Source organism: Jaculus jaculus, chromosome 7, assembly GCF_020740685.1.
Source record: "Jaculus jaculus isolate mJacJac1 chromosome 7, mJacJac1.mat.Y.cur, whole genome shotgun sequence".
Taxonomy (NCBI): domain Eukaryota; kingdom Metazoa; phylum Chordata; class Mammalia; order Rodentia; family Dipodidae; genus Jaculus; species Jaculus jaculus.
This window is the reverse complement of record NC_059108.1, coordinates 48,430,067-48,443,997: the sequence shown is the minus strand read 5'-3', so window position 1 is coordinate 48,443,997 and position 13,931 is coordinate 48,430,067. Positions and strand designations below refer to the sequence as shown.

The following is a 13,931-nucleotide window of genomic DNA, read 5'->3' as shown; positions in this document are numbered from 1 at the left end:
ATCATACTCAGACATCCTCACTGGGGTAGTAAGAAAAATTGGCTGCATGGAAAGAAAGCATGAGGAAAAGAGAAAGGGCACTGCCCAAAGTGTGGCAAGACTTGGGTGATGCCCCTTGGACCAGGTACAGCACTGAACCCAGAGGCTGAGGGACCAATACACCCCCATGTCCCCAGCAGTGGGCTGTGGGCTGCAGTTGTGGAGAAACCATCTCTCTGCTCGGGAGCAAATAAAGCCTGAATCTTGTGCCAACAAACATCTTTAATTTAAAAAGTTGATCTTGTGTAGTAGCCTCCAAAAAATTTGAACATCATCTAGGGTGCTACAGTACTTGGGGAAAAAGAAAAAGAAAGGAAGGAAGGAAGGAAGGAAGGAAGGAAGGAAGGAAGGAAGGAAGGAAGGAAGGAAGGAAGTTAGGAAGGAAGGAAACAAACTAGTTGGGAGCTCCAGGTGTTCTGTCCTGTTGGGTTGTGCCCTCACTAGCATGCACTACAAGGGAAAATAATACTTCCTCATAGGTTAATAAACAGCCATCCAGGGAACTGGGCCTCAATCGCCCTCCTGTAACAACCCCCAACACACACACACACACACACACACACACACACACACACACACAGCCCCTTAAAGGAACCTTTGCTTTCAGTGTTGCCTATGTTGTTGTTTTGTTGTTGTTCTCTATGGAAATCTGTCACATGGATGAGTCTGGGTTAATGTTTCATAAGGTGCTGACTGCCCTTGTCTACCTGTGGAGCACTCCTGATGTAATATTAGAGACAAGCTCCCCCTTCAAGGTGAGGAGGACACCTACCTACACTAGATCAAGGTCCCCTTTCCTAAAAGTATTAAAGTGGGCTAAAGTCCGCTGGCTCATAGCCTCTGGCCTTTGGTGGAGTGCCTCAGACTCAGTTTTAGTTGATGAGGAGGTAGGTGAGATTTCATCTCTGCACTTGACCTACCGCAGAAAATTCACAAATCCTTTGATTGTCTGTTTAAAATGAGAAGGAACCAGCTCCCTTTGCGGCAGGATTACAGTGGGAACAAGATCTAAAGATTCTCTTGTGATTGGGTGAGGCCGAGGGAACAGGGTTTTGCCAAGCAGAAAAGGAGCTGTGTGAGGGAGGCGATAACTAAATCGGGTTTTAGACAAAAGGATTTTCCCCAGCTAAAGTGGCCAAGACAAAGGAAAACGTAATCTATTTTGGAAGATTTCCAAGATATGCCACATTAACCTTAGCAGATAAATTTTACTTCTCTCAGTCCCCCTCGTCCCTTAAAGTCTGGTTTACCATATTTACATAAGTAGCATTAGAAGGGATGTATCTATTATGGACCTAAAGGGCTAGCTCACATTTCCTTTGAAAACCCGAGAAGTTTCACTGTTGCTCCACCGCGGTGCCGGGTTGAGCCATTTCCATTTAAATACCCCCTGACCCAAGGATTACCTCAATGGACTGACTGCACGGGTTTTGTAATTTCCTGAAAATGAGATTTCGATTTATAAAACAAGAAACCAATTAGTAACCAAATGAGGCGAAGTAGATCCACTAAAATTGACCTAATCCCACAGGCACCATTTAGGCCCGTTCTTGGCGAATGAATGATGAGCCCCCAGTCTAGCGCGAGCTCAAAGCATACCCAGCTGTGTTATTGCAGCAAAAATAAATTGATCGAGCTTTTGCTTCGAATGAATTTCATACCCTTGACAAAATATAGATTACAGACCAGGCATCATCGCCGCCTTCTTCCAGACAGAAGTAAAAAAAAAAAAAAAAAAGCTTACTCTAGTGGTTCCTTCCTCCTTCCCTTTTAATATATTAACACTGTATCTGCATAGACGTGTGCCCTCGTGTAGTCCCTCACAGGGACAGCCCAGGCACTGCCCCAGCCGAATGTCCAGTGGCCTTCTAGGTCCAGAGCAGCGCTGGTCCCTCCGCGGAGCTCTCGGGGGAAGAACTTGGAATGGGTGATCCCCGGGTCGGAACTCAAGTCCCGGGGCAGTCTCTCACTGGGGAACACCCACTACCACCTGAGCGTTAGGGCTATCCCAGGCCACCCGGGAGTCCCCTGGACTCGTGGGCAGAACCCGGCCAGGCCCTATTCTGCACGGTGTGCGTCCTGCCCACCACGGCTCGCGGCCCGGGCCTACCCGCCCGTGTGCGCTCTACGACGGAGGATGAAGGCTGATGGGTTCAGTTCCTGATCTAGCCGGCCAGAACTAACCTGCACCGGCTGGGAACGTGGGGACGCTCAATGCCAGGGAAGGGTAGACTTCTTTGGCCCGGTCCAGGCAAAAACTGGCCACAAGTCTGCGGGAGAATGTCCTCCACGGCGACCGCAGTGTGACCCGCAATTGTCCAGGACCTGGGTTTTGGAAAGTGTCCGGGACTTGGCGAGGCCACCTCTCGGGGTCGCAGAACTGCGCGCGGCCGGGACCCGCGAAATCCCGCTCAGGGGCTCCTGGGCTTGGGAGAGGGGACCGCGCAGCGAAGCGCGCCCTCCCGGAGTGGCGCGAACGGGTCGCCAGCGAGGGCTGGACGGACGCCCGGGTGCGCAGACCTCGAACCCGGCCACCACGAAAAGAGCACCGGCCGAACCACAGCTACCTCCTCGGGTTCCAGCTTCGGGCCTCCGGCGAGACGCCGAATCGCACAGGTTACCATCGCGGTCCCGGGCCGGGCTGCAGACACCACGGTTCAGCTACCCGCACCCCCCCGCCCGCGTGTGTTTAGTACCGGCTCTACCCAGGTCTCTCTTTCAAAGAGTCCACAGAGTGACAAGAGTATTCCTAAATAATTGGGTCTCCAAGAGACTAGCAATGGGTGACCCACTTAAATCATTGTTATTGGAACTCGAAACTCATTTTCTTTTTCATTTTTTTTTAAAGAAATACCTGGACTAACAAGGAATGCAGCACGGATCCATGAGTTTGCATTCCGAGTCCACATGTTTCTGTAAATGCTTGAAAATGCCAACATTCTTCAGAACGGAAAAACAAACCTCCTTACAAATAGATGTGTCCTTGGTATATTTAGTCTGGTTTTAACTTCAGGTAGGTGACTATACCCGGCTTGGTAGTAGCTTATGATACCAAGTTTATTTGGTTTTTATTAGTGACACTCGCCATCGCTTTAGGTAGAAAATCCGCCTCGCAAATGTTCTGCACTCCCGTTTAGTTCTGCACTCCAAGTTTTTCAGTCAACATCAAAACTGGACTTAGAGAAAATCAGAGTCGAGTGTAAACAGTGTTTAAAGACTTTTAAATGAGAAAAACTTCTGTAAGAAAATAAACATGGAAATCCAATACTCAATCATTTCCCCAAGCAGCAAGAAAAACAACTTTAAATCACCATCCACGTGGGAAACTGAGCCCTTTTTCTTTTTCAGTCCTTTGGCTCAAAAAATCCAAAGATGAAGGAACTCAGTCTTTCTGTGAATTAGTTATAGAAGCGATATATGGAGTTTTGTTTAATTGTTCTTGACCTCTCTTTTCCTATCTCTTTCCTCTGCAGTTACTAATTTCAACTCTGTGATAACTTTTGTTTTACAATACAATGAAATGTAAAATGATGTTACCAAGACCTTTAATAGCTGCAGATCTGAAAACATATCTGGCCTTTCAAAGTTTATTCGGGGTGTCACTGTGTACTCAGTCAAATTGCATAATAGCTGAATAACAAATATGTACTGCTTTTAAAGTTGAATTTGTCCCATTTTGCAAATAAATAAAGTAATGCCATCTCTTTGTAATCCTGCATTTTTACACCCACAATTTATACATTTCTAAGTGCCTCCACATTCACCCTTTGCAAGGCTATTTTAGATGCAATACTACCAAACAGAAGTTGTGCACCTTAAGTGATTTCACTGTATTCTCCCTGATTTTCTTTTTACTACTAAATTTTGCTATTTTATTTTCTCTCTTCCTTCTTTTTTTTTTTTTTTCCTTAAAGCAATGGGTCTCTTGTACCTCAAGCTGACCTTGAAATTAGTATGTAGCTGAGGATGACCTTGAACTTCTTATCTTTCCTTCCTCCACCACCTCAGAGGTGAGATTACAGGCACATACCATACCCAGTTTCATACTTAAATCTTAATTTTCCAGACGCCTATACCTTCCTTCTCTTCTTCCCTTAGTGTTGAGGCTTAGTGCGCCTCCAGGTTAAATAGCTAAAGCTGAAACAGTTCCAGACAAAAGCTATTTGACTCTGCAAGAGAAAAAAAAATCTATGCAGGAAATGACCAATTTTCAATGATCTTCCTTTTTACAGACAGAAGTATGGAAGATCTTTTGTTATGCTCTGTAGAGCCTGTTGGTATTACACAGTAATATAGATGAAGTGGGATATGAGCAAAAACTGAAGTTTTACGTCGTGCTGCTGAGAGCTATGTCACCAACTTGATAATTATTTGAGACTTTGTATATTCCCAAATCTACATCATGATAAAACTGCTGTCCCTATCCTTAAAACAACTTTATTGAAAACCTACTATGTGCTAGGATGCACATATATGAAGTCGAACTTTATCTTTAAACTAACAACAGTAAAAAGATCACAGCTATATAAAGTGTTGGGTTTCCCCTACAGACTGCCTTGGATGCCAACCTTGTCCACCAACCCACCCCACAGCCCTAGGGCTAGACTAAACCCGAATTTGGCACCCCCTGCAGGCTGCGATTGATTCTGCGCCCTGTCAGTATTTCCCTCCTTTGAAAACATCCAGGGTTTGTGGTGTTTGTCGTTTCTTTAGTATCTTAAAAGGCAGTGTTTCGGTTTTGGGTTCTGAAGCCCATTCACTCTCAAGATTAAAACCTCATTCTAGGAGTCAGCTGTTCCGATGACCCTGTCTAACTCATCGGGTGGAGGCTGCGGGTGAGTTATGAGCTCAACAGTAGCTGAGAAATAAATGATGTGCCCAGAGTTCACACATTGTCCATTCCCTCCTCCCCATAAACTCACACTCACCCGTGGAAGAGGAAGAGGTGGGAGGGGCCAGGGCTCTGGAAGAGGGGCTGCAGAAAGCACAATTGCCTGTTAAAGTAGCCAGAGGGGACCGCGAGGCCACCAAGGTGAGCCTGGCGGGGAATCTTTAGTTCCCTCTTAAATAACCAGAATTTGGCCGTGAGAGTTTACTTTGGTTCTTGCTCCTTGTTTATAATGCGATATTTTAATTTTAGAGTAAGCGTTTAAAGAAGAAAGCTTCCTCTTGTAATAAAAAAAAAAAAAACACGACCACCAAACAAGCCGCGCCTGTCCCGGGTGTGCACCGAACCCACCAGGGTCTCTGGCCTGCCTGGTCACTCCGAGAGAGGCTGCGGAGCAACCGCCCTTCTCTCCTGCGATTACTCGCAGCCCAGAAGCCACACAACATATATGTGCTGTTCCTGATCAAGCAGCAAGCGACACTGCTACCGATAATTGATGAGACCCGCTAGGAATCACGCGGGAAGGGAGCCCACTGAGAGCGCAGGAGCTGACAAACCGCTGTTAGTAATCCTGTTAGGAAGAGGACGACCAGTGGAGCATGCAATGGCTTGATTTTTATAAAGTAGGCGCTGACAGTATAAAAGACATCAAATCTCTTTTTTAAACAAAAGGTGGAGTTGGATAATGGTAATTTTTCCATTAGGAATTCACAGCACAGTTGAATGGGAAATGTGATTTTAGTATATAGGTCCTGCGTCCTTATTTTTCTTCTCTTAAAAAACTTTTCAGATACTCCAAGCATTAATTATTACACCACCACCACCCCATCCCGGAGTCAAAAAGGAACTTAAGAGTCACCAAACACTGGAGAGCTTGAGGGGAAACAAACTACAGTCTGGAAGTTTTTCTGCTGTGTCCCTGCAGACTAATTGATAGCATATTTTGCAAGCTTTTACATCAAAATCAAGCCCAGTGAAACTTCAGCCCCAACAATAACTACTTCCATCTCTAAAAGAAAACACACCCAAACTAGTAACAACATAAACTCCTATGGATCAAAAAAAAGTTCTCACTTGTAAATAAATGGATTCTTTCGAATTTTTGTTTGTCTAGTAATCACTCCTTCACCAAACTACCTTAATGAAAACTTACCTAACACCTTTTTAATCTGTTTGCAATTTGTATATGGGTAAAGATGAGCAAATAAAGAGGTGGTATCCCTTTCCCCAGTGAGGATAAATGAATTCACGCAGGACAGATCTCAAAGGTGGCTCAGTCCTCTCACAGGGAACTGTGGTTATCAAAACTCCAGCTTTAAATCATGCCCACTGCTCAGCTAACTTCTAGGCCTTATGCCATAATTTTCTCAGAACACACTTCCTAACCTAAGGCTGAGAATATATTTCTAAGCGGCTTGCTGCCGTCATTCAATCTTACATATTTCGGGACAAGCCTAAAGCTTACAGATATCAAGGTCAGAACAAACAGACCCCATGGGTCATTTCAGAATTTGTGCACAACTTTAAAACTCAGGATCAATCTCCTACAAGCTGCTAAGAGGCTGGAAGAATGCAGGGCATATTGTTCAGAGATATGCCCATTCCGTTTTGCTGAAAAATTTTTATCTGGCTTCCTAAGCTCCATTATGTGGTTCTAATCTATACCTAGCAAAAATACATAATTCGGCAGTACCCCTGCTTTCTACTGGATGCAATTCTACCAAAAGAAAGAAAGAAAGCAGGTCGTGTTTGGATTAGTAGTACTTTCCTTTGAGCCCAGGATCTGAAGTGTTGACAAAGCACTGTTGGGCTGCTTCCTAGCCAAACGCATCTGATGGGCTGGAGAAAGTATTAGGTAGGGTGAAGGACAGGAAGGCTAGCTAGCGAAGGCCACGGGGATTCAGAGTTCAGCCCTGGCCAAGCAAGTGGGTTAAATGTCCCTTTGCAGAGGATGTACATGCAACTACAAGAGTGTTTCTGTGAGGCTTGCTGCTGGCAGATTTCTTACCCTCCTGCCTTTGAAATTCCAGATCGGCACAACCCCTTACCTTCTGGGAACACCACTCGCATTTTGAGATAGCTGGTTGTGAGTCTGATTATGGATGCTTTGTCCAGCTGCGAGGTGATGGCTGAAGGCAAAGGCAGTAACTTAGCCAGTTCATAAAATTCACTATTTTCCTTCTCCCTCCTAGTCCGGGCAGCATTTTTGGATTTTTCTTTCATTGTGTCTCAGTCTCCCTTTCTTCTTACTACACAAGCTCCACAGATTCATCCAAAACCAAAAGTTAACTTTCAATTAGAAATCATACTTGGTAGAAACAAAACGCATACGTTGAGTGAAGAGGCTGAAGTTTGCTCCAGGGAAACTTGTATTGGTGATTTGCACGGGACAACGCAGCAAACAAAATACTTTCGTGAAAATGTAGGTGTAAGCATAGGAACGTTGTGGGCAATCCTAGATATCAAATGCTGGCGGGGTCCCTTAGAAGCCTGCCTTTTCTCCAGTTCAGCGCAGAGATCCCCTTTCCTTGGAAACTCGACATAATAATCCTCGACGCCTGCTCTTCAGGGCGGCAGCTAGGAGCTCCTTAGGGAAGGGCAGGAATCCGGGATAACTCTCAGACCTCTGCGAAGACAACAACATCAGAACATCAGGGATCTGCCCGGCCCCGCAGAAAGGGAATTCTGTGCCTCCTCCCTCCGCCCTGCAAGCCGTGGTTCTATTATTATTATTATTATTATTATTATTATTATTATTATTATTATTATTATTATTAAAGATAGGGAGAAATGAATAGCCAGAGAGGGCCGCCTGCAAATAATGCTCGCGCTCGCTTCCCCGCCCCGGAAAGTCGCGTGTGCTGAAGTCCCTCTAGAGACCTTGGGCGGCGGGCGGCCCGGCGCCCAGGCCCCGCCGGTGCACGGAGCAGCGGAGCAGATTCCTGCACAGCATCGCGCGCGGGCCCCGAGTACGGGCCCGGGCCCCAGTCAGAAGGACCTCCAGAAAGTGAGACCTCCACGCGAGCCCCGCGGTCCCCCGAGGAGGCGCCGGCCTTCCCGCCCAGAGGGGCGGGAGCTCGCGGCGGCGCGCCCCGGTTAACAGGTGGCAGGCCCCTGCCCGCCCGTCCGGACCGCCCGGCGACGGCGACGCGGGTCTCGGGCCGCACCTACCTGGTGTCCCGGCGGGCCTGGGAGGGGGCGAGGGCGCCCGCGCCGCCCGCCCGCGGTCAGGACCCGAGCGCACCCCGGCGGCTTCCTCGTGGTCATGAATCGGGGAGCACGACGCGGCCCGACGAGGAGGAGGATGCGGGCTCGCGACGGCGGGAATCTTGGAGCCCTTCTCCTCTTCCTCCTCCTCCTCCTCCTCGCCCGCGGCTCCCAGGCCGGTATTACTCCTAATTGGAAGCCGAAAGCGCCCCCCCGGAACTTCTTTATAGCTTACGGGCTTTAGCTTCAACTTCGCTCCTAGCTCCCTTAGTTCCGCCCTTCTCCATGCCATTCACAAGCCTTCCCGCTTCCTATTGGCCCTGGGCGCCCCGGAGCGTGTCACTGATTGGTCAATCGGGCTGAGTGACGTGAGCCCGCCGCGCGCCGCGCCCACCCTCGCGCGCGTCTGGGCTGCGATATCCCGGTCCCTCGGCTGCGCCCGGCAGCCGGGCTTCTAAGTGATCTCCCGGTGATCTCCCGGGCGCGGGGCGCCGCTGCCACGCTGCCCCGCTGCCGCCTCCGCCGCTCGCCACCTCACGGGCCTTCCAGGAGTTGGGCGCAACTCCCCACCTTCTCTCTCCAGGCTCCCCGCGGTGCGAGTGTGTGAGCCGCGCCCAGCGCCCCGGCCCTCCACCCGCCGCGCACTCCTGAGCCCTGGCCCGCGAGGCCCAAGGGCGGGCTCGGCCGCCGTGCCCCTCTCCAGGCGGGAGCACGCGGGAGACTGGTGTTGGACTTTATTTTATTCTCCCACGTTTCCCTGACACCACAGTTCATCACCAGAGAAAATACATGCAACACTTGTCTTGAATTCCGATAAACATTTTTTTTTTTTTTTCGAAATGGCTTGGGTTGGAGACTGATCTGCTCTCAGGGACAGCTCTGCAGGGCGTTTTCCTAGGAGTTGCAGCCAGTGGTCACTGAAGGAAAAGAAGTGTATGTCAAACCAAAATGTTGAAGTGACTGACATTAGATAGATGGTAGGTAGGTAAGGTAGAAAAATGGAGGGATGGAGGGAGGGAGAGAGGGAGAGAGAGGAGGGAGAGAGACAGAGAGAGAGAGAGAGAGAGAGAGAGAGAGAGAGAGAGAGATGATAGATGTCTGTTATCTGAAAGGTTACTCAACTGTGGGTTTTGTTTCAGGAAACAAAAGACCAGCAGAACATTCCTTCCAAAGAGTATACAGTCCTCTTGAATGAACCTAGAACGTTTACACTTCCCATCAAGAGCTTTTAAAGGAGCATACAAGTACTGATGTTAACAAATTAATTTGGAGACACTCTAAATTGAATCGCCTTCTCTTTCTCTCATCCGAGAAAAGACAACAATTTGTAAACAGAAAGAAGCTAAATTGTCTAGAAGACAAAGACGGCTGCTCAGAATCCCTCTATTTGGTGGCGCCGATGACCACAGTGTGCTTGGGCAGTGGTGTCCATCATGAAAGTCAGTGTGAGCGACCGGAACCGTGTGCCCTCCTCTTCTTTGTGGCACAAATTGCCAGAGAAAGGATACTCCAGAAGAGGGTTTTAGGCCAATCTGCTCACATTCGGACCACTGTTAAAAGGATGTTTGTTTAAAAATAAGACATCTGCCATTTTCTTGTGCGCGCCACTTCCCGCATGGAAATAAGCTCTGAGCACAATGGGAGCTTTCTGGAGTGTTTACACATCTGGGCGACACCTGGCAAGAGGTGAATGTTTAGTATAGAAAGAGAAAAGAACAGGACTAAATCTGGAGATTTTTGTAGGTGCTTCAGAACTGGAACCAGCTAATGGCCTGTAGTCTAGAAGGAGGGGTCATTTCCCTATGGGCTGCGGCCACTTAGAGTTCCGAAGCTGGGCGCGCTCAGACCACGGTCCACCCAAGTTACATTGTTAAGGACAGATGAGTAGAAAGGTAGAGGTGCACTGTGGCTCTCACACAAGCTTCCAGAAAGACCAGATGAGGTCAAGCTCACTGCGACATCCAAGAAGGCAGGGAGGGTGTTGTGTGGTGTGGAGAGGGTGAGGAACCTTGCCTGACTCCTTTGTCCACCAGCCGGGGCAGAATTTGGACCAGATGAGCCACTAGGCTAATTAATAGTACGTTAGGAAGCAGTTTTCTGTCCACAGCGCTCTGCTGATGCTACCTACACCCTATAAACTTCAACAAAGTGCAGGCAGTGGAGCCCGGTTGTATCCGCTGTTGGGATTGGGGGGAATCATTGGGGCTCCTCAAACACACGCGGGAAAAGATGAAGAAATGCAAATGCAGGGGGGTTGCCAACCGAAGCAAGATAAGCAACATAAGTGTGGAATTCTTCCACCAGAACGGGTGTGCCAGAGGGCCTAGCAGGTTCCTCCAAGGTCCCACGCCCTGCTGTAAATGGACAAGTCCTTAAAGAAAGTCAAGGAACAGCCCTAACAGGCCCTTCTTAAGTCCTGGCACCCAAATCCCTGAGATTCATTTACCCAGAGGGTGAATTAGCGCAGCGACGACGTGACACCTGTTTTTCTCATCTTTGAACTCAGGTTGGAGCGGGAAGGCAGGGCTGGTGACCCGCCCGCAGCCCGTCCGAGGACCGGCGTTTTGACTCCCGGGCTCAGGTGCCTCCCACGTGCTCTGAGCATTCCGGCTTGCCTCCAAAACTGGAAAATTGTAAATAAGTTTCTTGCAGCTGAGACGCTAATCTTACCCACTTTCTCACCAATGCTAGAGGGAAGGGACGAGCACGCGCGACCAACAGAGCCAGACTGGGGTCCCCGCAGCGTTCAGGTCGCCTCCAGGCGCGCGAGCATTAAAGCGCCGTCCCCAGCGGCATCCGAACGCGACCTCGTTGACGCTGAGCTCTAAGGCAGCCCCCTCCCTCACCTGAGAGGACCCGCAGCCCGAAGAGGTGACGACGCCGAACCTCTGAAAACACCCTCCGCCCCCACCCGACTGGAACGGCGGTGGCGGGGCGGGGCACCCACCCGCGCGCCTACCCCAGGCCCTGGCGAGGGGACGCGCCGCGGCGGATCCGGGGACCTGCACGCCAGTGCGTCCCGGAGTGACAGCGGAGGAGACACCGAGGGCCGCGGCCGCCCGACCTTCCCCAGCTTCCGAAGTCCCGGCTTGAGATGCTGTTGTCAAGGAACAAAAGCATGTGGAAACCCAACCCAGAACGAAAAACCAAGCTGAGCTTCAGAGCTGTGGCCAGGACCTGGATGAACTGGGGTGTCTATTAGCCGTAGACCTCCATCCAGCCTTCATCAACTACTCTCGGTCCCAGCTATGTGACCATCTCAAAGCTGGTGTAATTTCTGTTGTCATCCAGATGTCCGCACATCACATATGCACTGGGATACAATGAACTTAGACATGGATTTTTTTCCTCTATGACAAGATCAGGGTGAAAGATATAGTTAGAATCAAGAAGAGCGGAAAATGGCCACTTAGGTAGCATAGTCTGGAATACAAGATGTCCACTCTACCACCAAATATGACCGTTTATCGAGGGAAATAATCAGGATCATCAAAAACACTAACATTTTTCTTCATGTATTTACGTTAATTTTAATCCTATCTTAGACCCATTTTATTATCACAGTTAGAAGTTGCTGGTTCTGGGAAGTTGTGACATTGGAGGGACCGCTTGCAGCTCTAACCCCTGTGGGGGGCATGCTAGAACAAAAGAAAAAAGGCAGGGGAACCTCCAAAAATAGAGTGAATGTTTACTATTTTAGAACATAAATATTACCTAATCAGGACTATTTCAAGGTGAATTTTTTTTCCTTTTTTTTCTTTTTCGAGGCCAAATCTTGGCACACTAGCTCAGGCTGAATTAGGACTCACTCTGTAGACTAGGCTGGTCTCGAACTCCAGTGGTCCTCCTGCCTCAGTCTCCTAAGTGCTGGAATTAAACGTGTGTTGTACATCGCCGGGTTGTTTTTTTTTTTTTTTTTAAATAACCCCATTTTCTGTGCTACTGTTTTTCAGACATCTGCCTGGATTGATCTTCACAATACCCCCCCAAAAAAAAAGATTGGCTGTGGTGGTTACACAGTGGAAAAATATACAACTTGAAAAATGAGAGTGGTTAATCCAAGTAAGGATTTCATATAGTTTCTCTATTCCGGATATTTTCCATTTGCGTTTTGCGACCTTAATCTAAAATATAACGCTGTATTGGTTGCTAAAAATAGTGTTTCTTGTAGTATATATCAATAGGCTGGCAGACGCAAAGTTTCGACTTTAAAATAAAGCATTTATAAAAAGCGGACGCTGCAAAGGAAAGTAATTCCGTGTCTCCTGTAGACGGAAGGGACGCCAGCCTTCTGCAGTAGGAGCCAGAACCTTCGCATATTCTCTTTCTAGAGATTGAGCTAGGAGTGATGTGTGCATAGAATTCAGCAAAGCTGGAACACAAGATACTAGGGAGCCAGAAATGAACATGTACAAACAGCACAAGGTTGGAAGACACTAATCCCTAACTAGTTCCTAAATTTCAGTGTAAAACACTCTCTTAGTAAATCTGTACAAGCCAGGCCCATTTTTACCGGGTGGGGAGGTACCGGGCGAGGTCACTGGCCTCGATGAAGGAGAGGATCACAGAGAACGGACTGGATAAAGGGTGGCGCCTATACATCTCCGTTTCTCGTTTCTCCGAACTCCTTACCTGCTCTAGCTTTGAAAGCCTTTAGACTAGCTTTCTGGACAGTTTTCTCTTTCCCTACCTCTCCGGTTTTCTTTCAGACCCCATCGCCACTGCACTCCCAAACAGCCCAACACTCTTTAGAAGGAGTGCGTATACATCCATAACCCACGGTGCATTGCCAGACCTGGCTCTGGGTAGGCTAGGTTGGAGCGGTGGGGTGGGAGGCTGAGATTCGGCTGCAGTTCTGAACCACAGGGAACTAGAATGAAGAGTCTCGCCAGCCAGGGACTCGGGCGCCGCCTCTGGCTGTGAAGTGAGGGGACAGCGAACCACTGGTGACTGCAGCTTCTCCCACCAGGGCGCCTCCCCGCCTAGGTCCTTGTCTGCAGGTGGGGAGCCCAGAGCAGCTGGCCCTCCCAGCGTCTTCCCAGGGCCCAGAGGAACCACCTTGGTGCTGACTTGGGGCAGATCGCAAGAGCCCGCAGGCTGGGCAGCGCATTCTTGGACGCACTATCTCTGGCCATTTGGTTAAAACACTGAATGAGGGTTGATGTCCATATTTTAAGATTCAGTAGGCTTAGCGTGACACCCAGAAATTGGCACTTGCCAAGCTCTGCAGCTGCTACTGCTGCCGCCTGCACAGAAGCGTTTGGCGAGCCAATGCGTTAGTCTATTTTGGAAGAATGTTAGGGAGAAGGGGTGCAGTGATGAACCTACTATGCGTGGAGGAAGAGCGGTAATGATAATGACATCCCAGGTGAGGCCCAGAAGTGAGCATTTCTTTTGTGAGGGTGATGAGCTCTCTGCAGATGGCACAAGTGTTCTTGCTTCCTTCTAAAAGAGAACAGTCAAGATAAGTACCACAAAGCCCCAACCCAGCCAAAACCACCCTTCTATGGAGACAGAGAAGTACTCTGGGAACCATCAGAATAACCCCGGGTTCAGGGTTCTCAGCTATGCAGCAAGGAAGATCAGAGAGTTGGGGGCAGACCCCAGGTGGGACACTGGGAATATAGAGAATGGCCATTGGTTCTCTTTGCACACATTCTGTTCTGTTTATTCTATTATTATTATTATTTCTGTTGGTTGGTTGGTTGGTTGGTTGGTTGGTTGGTTGGTTGGTTTTTCAAGGCAGGGTCTCACTCTAGCCCAAGATGATCTGGGAATCACTCTGTAATCTCAAGGT

At 48.8% G+C, this 13,931-nt stretch overlaps 1 protein-coding gene across 6 annotated transcripts in view; it reads right to left on the bottom strand.

The window, feature by feature from the left end:
- Positions 1-11,389, bottom strand: part of Sim1 (SIM bHLH transcription factor 1) — a 79,555-nt gene extending 68,166 nt beyond the window's left edge. For 4 of the 6 annotated variants that reach the window (XM_004660599.2, XM_045155461.1, XM_045155462.1 and 1 more), the window contains exons 1-2: positions 8,099-8,184; positions 6,976-7,553 (exon numbers count right to left, since the gene is read on the bottom strand). In XM_004660599.2, the coding sequence (XP_004660656.1) occupies positions 6,976-7,150 (175 nt within the window). In that variant the 5' untranslated portion in view covers positions 7,151-7,553; positions 8,099-8,184. Of the gene's footprint in view, positions 1-6,975; positions 7,554-7,807; positions 7,834-8,098; positions 8,185-11,311 lie in introns of those variants that run through there. The other 2 variants (XM_045155459.1, XM_045155460.1) reach the window with 2 other exon arrangements.
- Between the last annotated feature and the right edge of the window lie 2,542 nt (positions 11,390-13,931).